This window comes from Acanthopagrus latus, chromosome 20 (genome assembly GCF_904848185.1).
Source record: "Acanthopagrus latus isolate v.2019 chromosome 20, fAcaLat1.1, whole genome shotgun sequence".
Taxonomy (NCBI): Eukaryota; Metazoa; Chordata; class Actinopteri; order Spariformes; family Sparidae; genus Acanthopagrus; species Acanthopagrus latus.
The window spans coordinates 9,094,559-9,105,341 of record NC_051058.1 but is presented as its reverse complement, the minus strand read 5'-3'; the positions used below and the strand labels follow the sequence as shown (position 1 = coordinate 9,105,341).

Here is a 10,783-nt window from a genome sequence, read left to right as displayed (position 1 = left end):
AGGGGTAAACCATCCTGGCTCACCGCAAGGTGCATGGCCTTCTTTTTTAAAAATTCTCCATGGGGGTATTTGGGGATAAATATCCTGGAGGGAACTGAAAAGACAGAAGTGGGCTCCCCAGATAGATACATTCTCATAGGAGCATATGAAATGAGTGCGAAGTTCAATCTTCCCTGAAACAGATAAAGTGAAGTACAAAGCTGTAAACATTAACTTATACAAATCATGTAAGTGTATGTATTTAAATCATTTACTTGAATAAAGTAGCCTAGTAAGACCACAATGTGAAAGTATTCTACTACAAGCATTAGTTCTGCTTTCAAAGGGTTACTTAGGCTGCATACAATATAGAAGCATCATATGCATAATGCACTGAAACTATGAACTACTCAAGTAAAAGTACTCATTAACATAACATAACACTCGTGTGTTATGTTATAATTATAATATTTTTGCTTGAGTAAAAGTAAAGTATCTTAAAGTATCTGATATTAATTGTATGTGAGTATCAAAGGTAATGTTCTGGCAATAAATGTTCTTAAGTATCAAAGTGATTATATTTTTAAAAAGCGCTTCCTTTACTCTTATGCAGCATGTAATCTGCCGCTGGTAACTAAAGTTAACAAATAAATGTAATGGAATACAATATTTGCCTCCAAAATGTAGTGGAGTGGCAGTGTTAAGCAGCAGAAGATGGAAATACTCAAGTAAAGTACCACAAAATTGTACTTAAGTGCAGTATTTGAGTAAATGCGCTTAGTTACATGTCATCACTGAAAACATGCACTTGTAGTATAACAAATATAGCTAGCTTTATAGTACGATAATAAAGTAACATACAATGAACATACAAGTACCTGATAAATTAACTTAATACTATATCCTTATTGCATTTGACCTTGGGGTAACAGCGGCTAAATTAAAATGATAAATACTAAAACAAGCCTGTTTATTGTTTTTAGCCGAGCAGATATTGATTTTTTTTCAGTATTCAATATTTGCTTATAAAATTTATGTAAACATACACGTAAAAAACACCACCACCACCAATAATAATAATAATAATAATAATAATAATAATAATAATAATAATAATAATAATAATAATAATAATAATAATATGAATTGGCTAAATAAACAGAGAATTAAACAGCGTTACATGCAGGTAAAGATAAGCTTAAAAGAATGGCTTCAAAAATGGGTGAATAATATGAAATAGTCTTGGTAAACAAATGTACGTCTCTGTCCCAAGCTTGTTGATGTGTCACTGCACTAACGGGAAGTAAGGGGAGAAAAAAACAGAAAAAGAAAAAAACCTTGATACGGATTTTATCCAATGAAATCATCAAAACAATTCCTCGTGACGAGACAGAACGTATAATTGGCCAATCAACCGTTTTTTCACCAAAATAGGCGGCTCTCCTCTGACTGACAGCTGCTCTGTCAAATGAATCGGAGGCTTTAGGCAGCTCGACCAATAGGAGTGCCGGAGCGGAGGGGCTGACATTTCACCGCCTGCCAATCGCGGAGCGCCGCAGCGTGACGCATCCACCCATCAGCTGTTTTTGTTTTGCTGTGTGGATTTTAGAAGTTAATAACATAATATCAGCGGTATCGGGGGATTAAAGTGAAACAGCTCACTCGGGAGTAGTTATCGATCATCAGGTGTCCTGTCCCGATTGTCCGCTCGGTGTGTGTGTCATGTGTGCCATCTGAGCCAGCCTGCCCGGACATTCCTCTCCCCTGAAGAGTGTGAGCGTGGCGCTTGGAGTCGGGGAGCAGAGGAGGGGAAGCGGGTTCCGGCGGGGATCGACCCGAGCCCAGAGGCCTCCGACCTCGACACCGGCGAGAGGAGACGGATCTCGGCGGTCCGGATGGAGTCCCAGGACGCACCGGACGCCCTCGAAGCGCAGCGAGGCTTCATCTGCGCCTCGTTTAACCAGGACACCACGTAAGCGACCTGCGATCTGGGCCCAGCGTGAACTCAAATCTCCTTGATGCACCTGACTGTTGCATAATTGTTTTCGGTCGCAGCCTACTCTTTGTGTGTTTGTCTTTGTGTGATTTGGTAATAAGCGGCAACAATCGTGCAGTCGTGTCTGCGCGTCCAAAATGAAACTACGGGCTAAACTTCTGGATTAGACTCGAGCAGATGAAAGTGAACTAGGCCACTGTGTTAATCTTCAAGGCCTGTTGCACATTAAACTAGGTGGTTACTGTACAAACTTCTGGCTGTTGTGTAACAAGACATTGAAAAACAGGCTTTTTTTCTGTAGTATCTAATGCACATTTCCTGCTTGATTCATGCCACTGAACATACATTATTACATGTTCATCATTTGGATTTAACAGTAAAGGCAAATGTGGTATTTTCTGAGGTTGTAAGAAACACTGCTGAATGCAACTTTACAAGCAGAAGTTGCCCATGGACTATTAGAGGGCAGACTGCTGCAGAACAGACAAATCCAGCAGACTTCTTCAGTTACAGGTGTGCCGACCTGGATAAACATCTCCTGTGTCTCTGCTTGTAAAACTAAGCAGGTGTCCAAACGGTCAACAGGACCTTGTTAACCCTCTGTCATCATGTTCTTTCCAACCGTGATAAGATAAGGCAGCCTTCTTTGGGGCAATCAACGGATTTTAATGGCAGCTGCATTGTCTAAACAAGATAAGAGAGTCTGGGGAAGAAGAAATCATGACTACCAAGCCGGGGTGTGACCTGGTGACCGTCTCATGTCAGCATTGGTCATTACGGCGTTTCCAATGATGGTGTTGCGGTCATCTTGCACTTATTCCTTGATGGAAACTAGCAATCAGAAAGGGCAGTGTTATGTAGCATCCACAACCTAGATTTGACCCGTTGTTCTGTGCAGTCTGCGTGTCTGTGCATGGATAATCCTATGCTTTTCAATAGCAAACTATTGTTTTTTTTTTGTTTTTTTTTCCAAATCCATCCCCTAATCTGGTCTAGTGTTACCAAACAGACGGGGGGAAAAAAAAGGTTCCGTGGGATTATTTTTCGACTTGAGCTGTAATTGTGTTTGTGTTTCAGGGTCAGTTTTCCTTTTTAAATCACTGTAATTAAAAACTGTAATTACAGCTAAGCTATTTTTATTGTAACAGTGTTGGGTGCGGCTGTGTGTGTATGTGTCGTTATTGTAGGTCTCTGTCGGTGGGCACCAAGACTGGCTACCGGCTCTTCTCGGTCACTGCTGTGGACAAACTGGACTGCATCCACGAAGGAGGTAATATGAGGGGCCGTGTGCTTAGCTTTCTTCGGTAATCCGAAGGAGTTCGAATTACAGGAAATGTGTTGTTTAAAAATCACACGACACTCATACAGCAAATAGGCCATGACACACCAGCATCTCCTCCCTGAGGTGACATAAGTGCAGAGCGATGGAAGTCGGCACAGTATTGTTTGAGCTGTGGTGAGTTTCACCTCAGACAGCCTGCAGAATGTTTGCTCTGCTGTTGACAGAGGGCAAAAACGGGAACCCTACACTTTATAATCCTCAATAGCCACAGCGAAAGAGAAAGTCTGAGTCAGTTTGAGGTCATCAGTGTATACTCTCTCTTTAGTTTCCACCGCAAGACCCTTCCCGACCTTTTGGAGGAACTCTGTGGGTTGCCAAGGGTCAACATGATGTGATATTATTTCCCCACCCCCAGAAAAGTTCCTTGCTCGTGGGATATAACTTTCCAAAAGTGCAGGAATTTCAGTAGTTCCTGGGGCTTAAAGTGGCTGGTACTTTGGGTGGAAACTTGGCTACAGTCATTGTCACTTGTAACAGTGCAGGAAAACATATAGGAATTGACAGCAAAGAAGAAGCTGTTTATGAATTTACTGTACATGAACTGTAATTTGAACTCAGACGAGAGCTCCCATTACTCTCCCGAATAAAAGTATCTGATCTCCTCTCCTTCCCAGTGGAGTGTCCAGACGTGTACATAGTGGAGCGGCTGTTCTCCAGCAGTCTGGTGGTGGTGGTCAGTCTCTCCATGCCACGGCGAATGAACGTCTACCACTTCAAGAAAGGCACAGAGATTTGTAACTACAGCTACTCCAACAACATCCTCTCCGTCAGGCTCAACAGACAGGTGAGAACGGGAGATGATGGATCTTGATTTACCTCTTAATTCCTCAAAGTTGTTGCGTGTATGTTACATTTTTTTTTGTTTTGGTAACCGTGATGTCCCTGTCTGTCACTGTCACAGCGACTGGTGGTTTGCCTGGAGGAGTCGGTCTACATCCACAATATCAAAGACATGAAACTACTCAAGACCCTGCTCAACACACCGACAAACCCCTCAGGTACGCTCCAGATGTGAAGAAGACATATACTGTTTATCTATATAAACCAGATAAAGTGTGTAAATTGATTCTTGTGGACCCGAATTACGTTATAAGTGATAATACGTATGGCAACAAGTGAAATTTACAGCATAATCATTAACACTGTTACACTGATTGCAATCTTGGAACCAATCAGCTATCATCTAATGACAATTAAGCCTCTGGGGGCAACGGCCAGTGTTTCAGGGCTTCTGTTGTAGCCAGCAGAGATTCAGGAAACGGATGTCCGGGCCAAAACGTCCTCTCCTCTTCTGGTCATCGTTTACATTCCAATTAGCAATGTGAGACGCGAGAATAGGACTGGAGTTGCAGAAGGGTGTCTATGACCTATCTATGAATGCCGATAAACATTTTAAAAAAGATAATGAAACGCAGTTGCGTCATCAGATGATTAGTTCTTGAGATTGCAGTGCTATGCGGTGCAATCGTCCAACGCAATCAGCCTCTTTTTTCTTTCTATGCAAACTGTCTCCAAATGAAAACCAGAAAGCTTCCGATATAATGATCTTGTCCCTTGCCTACAGATTCTTCATTCATAAGCAGAAATCTTAGTTTAGTAGAACAATATCTTGATCTAAATGTTGTGAAAATTAGACTACTCTAAGCTACTGGTTATGCAAGACCAAAAAGAGGCTGTAGCAGTGTAACCGCTAATTGTACGGAATTGAGCAAGCCACCATTTTATTGCCTCTAAACTCAGCTGCCCATTTATTAACATGAAGAATGTTACTTCTTCTCACAGAATCTAAATAATGTTCTATAATCCTGTTGTGAATGGATGCTCAGGATGCAAGCAGAAAACTGCCTGAATTGTTCCCTCTGCCGTCTTGTAGGTCTCTGCGCTCTCTCCGTCAACCACAGTAACTCCTACCTGGCGTACCCCGGCAGCGCCAGCATCGGGGAGATCACCGTCTATGATGCCAACAACCTGGTGAGGCTGCATTAACACTCATGGCATAGCGACAAAGGAAACAAAATTGCAGTTCTTATCATGTCTCTTGGTAACCCCACTGGGGAGCAGCCCAGGGTTGGTGCTGATGTCATTAGAGCACACTTGTTTTTCCACCTTCAGAGCACTCTGACGCTGATCCAAGCCCATGACAGTCCCCTGGCAGCCCTCACCTTCAACGCCTCTGGCTCCAAGCTGGCCAGCGCTTCAGAGAAGGTGAGGACTCGATTTCCTTCACCTTTTTAGATCCCTCCTTCTGTTTTCCCATCCACCAGACTCTAGCTGAACATTGCTCTCGTCCGCAGGGCACTGTCATCAGAGTGTTCAGCGTTCCTGAAGGACAGAAGCTGTTCGAGTTCCGCAGAGGGATGAAGAGGTTAGGTCACTTCTTTCATGTAGCTGGACAAGAAACTGTCAACAAGCAAAACTGTGGACAGATGGTGGTGAAGATGATTCATGGTGTTTGGTTAAAGCCAGATTAAACAAAGGGCTTGTGACCGTGAGTAGTTCAAGTGACCCCCCTGTTACTCAACAGTTAGTGTGGAGGTGAGTCAGACGCTTGCTGCTCAGTGGCCAAGAGACCGTGACCTCTGACGTCACGCTTGTCAAGCTGTTCTCCACGTTGTTAGTTTTTTTAAAAGGAGGGAATCTGAGAAATTATCATGGCTTTCTGACTGATCAGCAACGAAAATAAAAAACAATTGACAGTGCAAAGATCCAGACCACATTTCATGACCGAACAACATATTTTAGCCTCAATTGGAAAGCTAGCTTTCAACCGCCTCCTAGTTAGCATCATAGTGAGGGTATTACAGAGTATAACATTAACAGCTTGGACTTGATTATTTAAGCCTGGACACACACACACACACACACACACTGGATGTAAACCTAGCGCTGATGTTAGCCTGGAAGTGGCTGAATGCTAACATTAGCTAATAGGTAATCAAATTTGTGTTTCACATTGAAATGAGGCCCAATGTCCCTCAAAATGTTCACTATCAACCACCTTTATGCTGCTGATCAGTGCGGAGGTTGTGAAATGGTAACGATTTGCAAGATTTTTGAGCAGCTTCTTAGCATGACATTGGAGGAAAATGTCCACCGCGAATAGTCCACTGAGTAAGGCCAACAGTAGTTTGTTGTTCGGGTGTCTCTGACCGAGTATCTCCGTTTTTAAAGCAGAAATACTAGATTCTCAAGAGCTGATTTGGAGTGTTGGAGTAAATCTGTCTTTTGTTGTCAATGAAAATCTAAACATAATCTTTTTCCCTCTGTCAGATACGTTAGCATCAGTTCATTGTCCTTCAGTGCGGACGCCCAGTTCCTGTGTGCCTCCAGTAACACTGAGACGGTCCACATCTTTAAACTGGAGCAGCACAGCCCCAGGTAAACACACACAGTTTGATGAATGAAGCTAGTCATTTGTTTTTTGTAGCTTCAGTAATTAATTAATTGGCTTACCAAGCGTAGACAAGGTTCTGATAAATCTCATGCTTGTGCTTTAATCCATACCAAAATAAACCGCTATTTTCTGTCAAAGGGGACTTATTTCTTTTATCCCTGGTAAAATATTTTCTTATTGGGGATTAAGATTACATGTCATTCATGTTGCAATTCATCTGCATCAGATGTCTCCATGGTCCTCCTCTGAACCTTGTATGGTTCACAGAAGGACAAAACATGGAACAATGAGCACCCTCTGCTGTATTTATCATGCAAAGCAACCTGCTCGTGTTCCTATGAAGTCCAACAAAATGGCCTTCTATAAAAAGAACAACAAGAAAAAATAACACAAATGTCTTCACTAAATATTTATTTATGTTAAAAAAAAAACAAAAAAAAAACCACGCTCATCTTGTTTCCAACCAGTCAAGAGGAGGAGTCTCCTACATGGTCGGCGTATGTGGGCAAAATGTTCACAGCAGCCAGCACCTACCTGCCCTCCCAGGTGTCCGACATGATGCATCAGGACAGAGCCTTCGCCACAGTGCGACTCAACATGTTCGGCCTGAAGAACATCTGCGCCCTGGCTACGTAAGACAGGGGAGGGACGTGTATTCAAGGACAGAGGTGTACCCGTGTGCAGGTTCCTTTACATCTTGTGTGTGTTTTTGTTTGTCAGGATTCAGAAGCTCCCTCGCCTGCTGGTGGCGTCCTCAGACGGCCTCCTCTACATCTACAATGTGGATCCACAGGATGGAGGCGAGTGTGTCCTGGTCCAAAAACACAAGTGAGTGTGTGTCTGGATGTGTCAGTATACTGTAACTTCTAAACTGGGTGCAGAGATTTACGTTAGGTGCCCAAAATCATCTAAATTTCAAAACATTTGTGACTTGCGAAGAAATGTAGGAATTGGAAGGTATATTTAAACTGCATTTTTAGCCTGTGAAATGTAGTGTTGTAAGTATCTAAGTAAAAATGAAAACGTACCTGAAGATTATACATCACTGAGTTAATATTTTACACTTACAATCAGTTTTGCCATGGAAAACAACATCAGCTGGTGTCTTTTTTTTCTTCTTTTTAAATACATCAAAACCTTGCATATGCAGCTTTAAAATGTCACAATGCTGCCTGCTGGTTTTATCACAGCGAGCTGGCAGTCGTTGACTCTCTGTCGACTCTGTTCGCGCAGGCTGTTTGACTCCAGCGAGGAGCAGGTGGAACAGATTGAGGAGGACAAACCGGAGGACGTCCCTCCCCAACCATCCAGCCAATCATACGCTGCGACCGTGGCTCTACCTTCAACCCCGCCCTCCTCCACCACTCTCATGGGTACAGTATTCCTCATGATCAACTGATGGAGGCAATATTTTATGATAAACATTGATCAAAAATGAGAAATGTATAAGTAGTTGAACTTAAGTTAAAGCTGCTGTTAACGTTTATAAGCAGTTCATTGTGAAGGTTCAAATGACGACTGTAATACTTTGTAAATGATTAATAAATACCGTGCAGTTCATCTATGAACAGTATCTGGGCGGCTTTTATGAAGTCGCAACTGATGTTTATACTTGTAAAGGTTTACCAAAGCTTTGCATGGATTGGACAGTGGCCTTAGCTTGATACTTAATGGGACAGTGACTCCTTTGACTCTGCTTTGCTACCACATAAATCAAGCGCTTACATTGTATTTGTGACGTTTTAACTATGGCGTCCACTGTTGTTTTGCAACTGTTGTTTTGCTATCAAAATAATGTTATGGATTATAGAACTACACAGTATTTATTGACCATTTACAAATGATTATAAACCAGGGGGATGTTGGTTAGCATGCCAAGTTCAGTAGATATCTCAGTAGCACAATATATAGGCATCAGAGCTTCAACACTATTATTTCTTCACATTATTTGAATTTGAGAATGTTTTCAATTAAAATTCTTAAATATTGCACCTTTAAATGACTATAAATGACCTTTTATTAATTATTTCAGTCCTCAGATTATCAATGTTCTGTTAAACTTCTGGTGCAAGTATATCTGATTGTACTGGGAGTTTGGATTAAAAACTTAGGGGTTGGAAGATGGTTTTCATGTCTTTCTTTAGGCAAACCACCAAAAACCCTTTATTATAATTGTTAACTCTTGTAAACTTTACCAAATACTCCACTGTACATACTTTCCAAAACATAACATGTGAAACAAACAAGAGTTCCCAGTCGACGCAGATTATGATCAGTATCAAGGGGCCGACTCATTTTCCTGCTTCCTTCCCTCCCCAGGGTACTCTGAGGACGGTGGAGCCCAGAAAGGTGAGGTCATCCCAGAGCATGAGTTCGCTGAGGGCCCCGTCTGTCTGGACGACGAGAATGAGTTCCCTCCGGTCGGCAACCAGACAAACTGACCAAACCCTCCCCCATTTAAAAAAAAAAACATCCGATCCCTGCACAACAATCAGACTCGCTTGTTTCGAGCAGGGAAAGTGGACGAAAATATTCCTGTGTGTGAGACACTGTGGCACCCCCACCCTCCCACAAAAAAACAAGCACCCCTGCTGGCCTAGGGTCAAATCTTGCCAGAGTGTTACTTCCTGGTGTTTCCGTATTCTGTGTCCCTCTCACGTTTTTATAAGGACTAAAAAAAACAAACAAAATAAACAAACAAAAACAACACACACTAAAAAAACAACTACATTCAGAACATCTTAAACACTTAGACAGATTTAAAGACTATTTAAAGACCCACTCTTAACTCCCATATTAACAGTGTTGAACCTATTTTTAAGACTTACTGTACAAAGCAAAGAAACCCTGACAACACAGTTACATTACTGTTGCACAATATTATCATGGTAGCGACCAGATGAGCGTGTGGTTGGTCCTGCAGAGTTTTAGCAAGAGGTATGAATATACCAAGATGGCAGAAGAGACAGCAGATTGACAACAATGCTCAAATGCACAAAAAGAGAGATGGGAAGACGTCACCTGACAGGTCACTTTAGAAGTAGCCAAATCTCTTAAGATTCATGTCTTGTTTTTGGGAATCGGCATCTGACAAGCTATTACGAGGGCATTTTTGTCAATAAGGCGTCAGGAATTTGGCGTGCTCATCAGTGGGCATTAAACGTGTCAAACCTCAGCAGAGAGGAGCAGAAGGAGAACATGTTGTTCGTGTGATGCACTATTTAAATCATGACACATGCAGTAAGTACTACATGACCTGCACATGCAGGTGTCATCACTAATTCTGGTAGTGTGTATATGAGACTAAACGACGGGCAGAGTCAGAACCTGATGATGGGCTCTGTGGCAGCAGCTGAATGTGAAACGCTTGGTGGCGAAGCTGTACATGACAAAGTTACAGGTCCGTGAATTTCAGTGGTATCCTGAAGACCTTTTTATTGACTGAACGATGCTGAATACAGTCTGTTAATATGAAAGTCATTTTTACGTTGATGTATTAAATGTTCTTTTTTTGCAAAAATGTTTTAAGTATTACACATCAAATGCATAGACTTACCAATGCGTAAATTATATATTGAGGATTTTTACTGTGTGTATAATGTATATATAACATTTATATATAGTTCTGTTGTAATAAGTAACATGGTAATGCCATTTGATTTGCCAAAAGGTGGCGCTGTGAGGACACCCTTACGCTGCATTGAGCTGTTTGATACTGGCCATTTACACCAGAGACTCATTAAAGCTGAGAAGTTCAACCTCTGCACTGGGTCATTTATTATGAATCCTGTATTGATGTCATATCCAACAAAATAAGAACAAAGCCAAGTTGTGTACATGCTAAAAGGTGCACTATATAGTTTTGGGGGTAAAGAAATTAATCAAAAGTGATTTATCTTTATTCACTGAATTGTTATGCTTATACAAATTTATTAAACAAACTTTTCATGACTGATGAATAAACAAACTGTCCTTAAAAGGACAACACAAGCTCATACTGTTTAACTTTGTTTATATGTGGCGGACCCTGCTACCTTTCTAGCTTCAACAAGTGGTCTGAGGACTTTATTTT

The 10,783-nt window shown here is 41.7% G+C and overlaps 1 protein-coding gene across 1 annotated transcript; it reads left to right on the top strand.

The window, feature by feature from the left end:
- The first annotated feature begins 1,306 nt into the window (after positions 1-1,306).
- Positions 1,307-10,691, top strand: LOC119009335 (WD repeat domain phosphoinositide-interacting protein 1-like). The gene is made up of 12 exons (XM_037080478.1): positions 1,307-1,951; positions 3,163-3,245; positions 3,932-4,101; positions 4,219-4,315; positions 5,191-5,288; positions 5,430-5,522; positions 5,612-5,682; positions 6,588-6,695; positions 7,179-7,343; positions 7,432-7,539; positions 7,945-8,084; positions 9,031-10,691. Exons 1-12 carry the CDS (start codon positions 1,875-1,877, stop codon positions 9,150-9,152), a joined length of 1,332 nt encoding a protein of 443 aa, XP_036936373.1. The 5' UTR covers positions 1,307-1,874; the 3' UTR covers positions 9,153-10,691.
- The last annotated feature ends 92 nt before the right edge of the window (positions 10,692-10,783 follow it).

Excerpts from the sequence above, each read along its gene's own strand:
- LOC119009335 (XM_037080478.1), top strand. The coding sequence starts at position 1,875 with ATGGAGTCCCAGGACGCACCGGACGCCCTCGAAGCGCAGCGAGGCTTC. Across the intron at positions 4,316-5,190 it reads CACACCGACAAACCCCTCAG|GTCTCTGCGCTCTCTCCGTC; the intron begins GTACGCTCCAGA and ends GCCGTCTTGTAG. Across the intron at positions 7,344-7,431 it reads AACATCTGCGCCCTGGCTAC|GATTCAGAAGCTCCCTCGCC; the intron begins GTAAGACAGGGG and ends TTTGTTTGTCAG.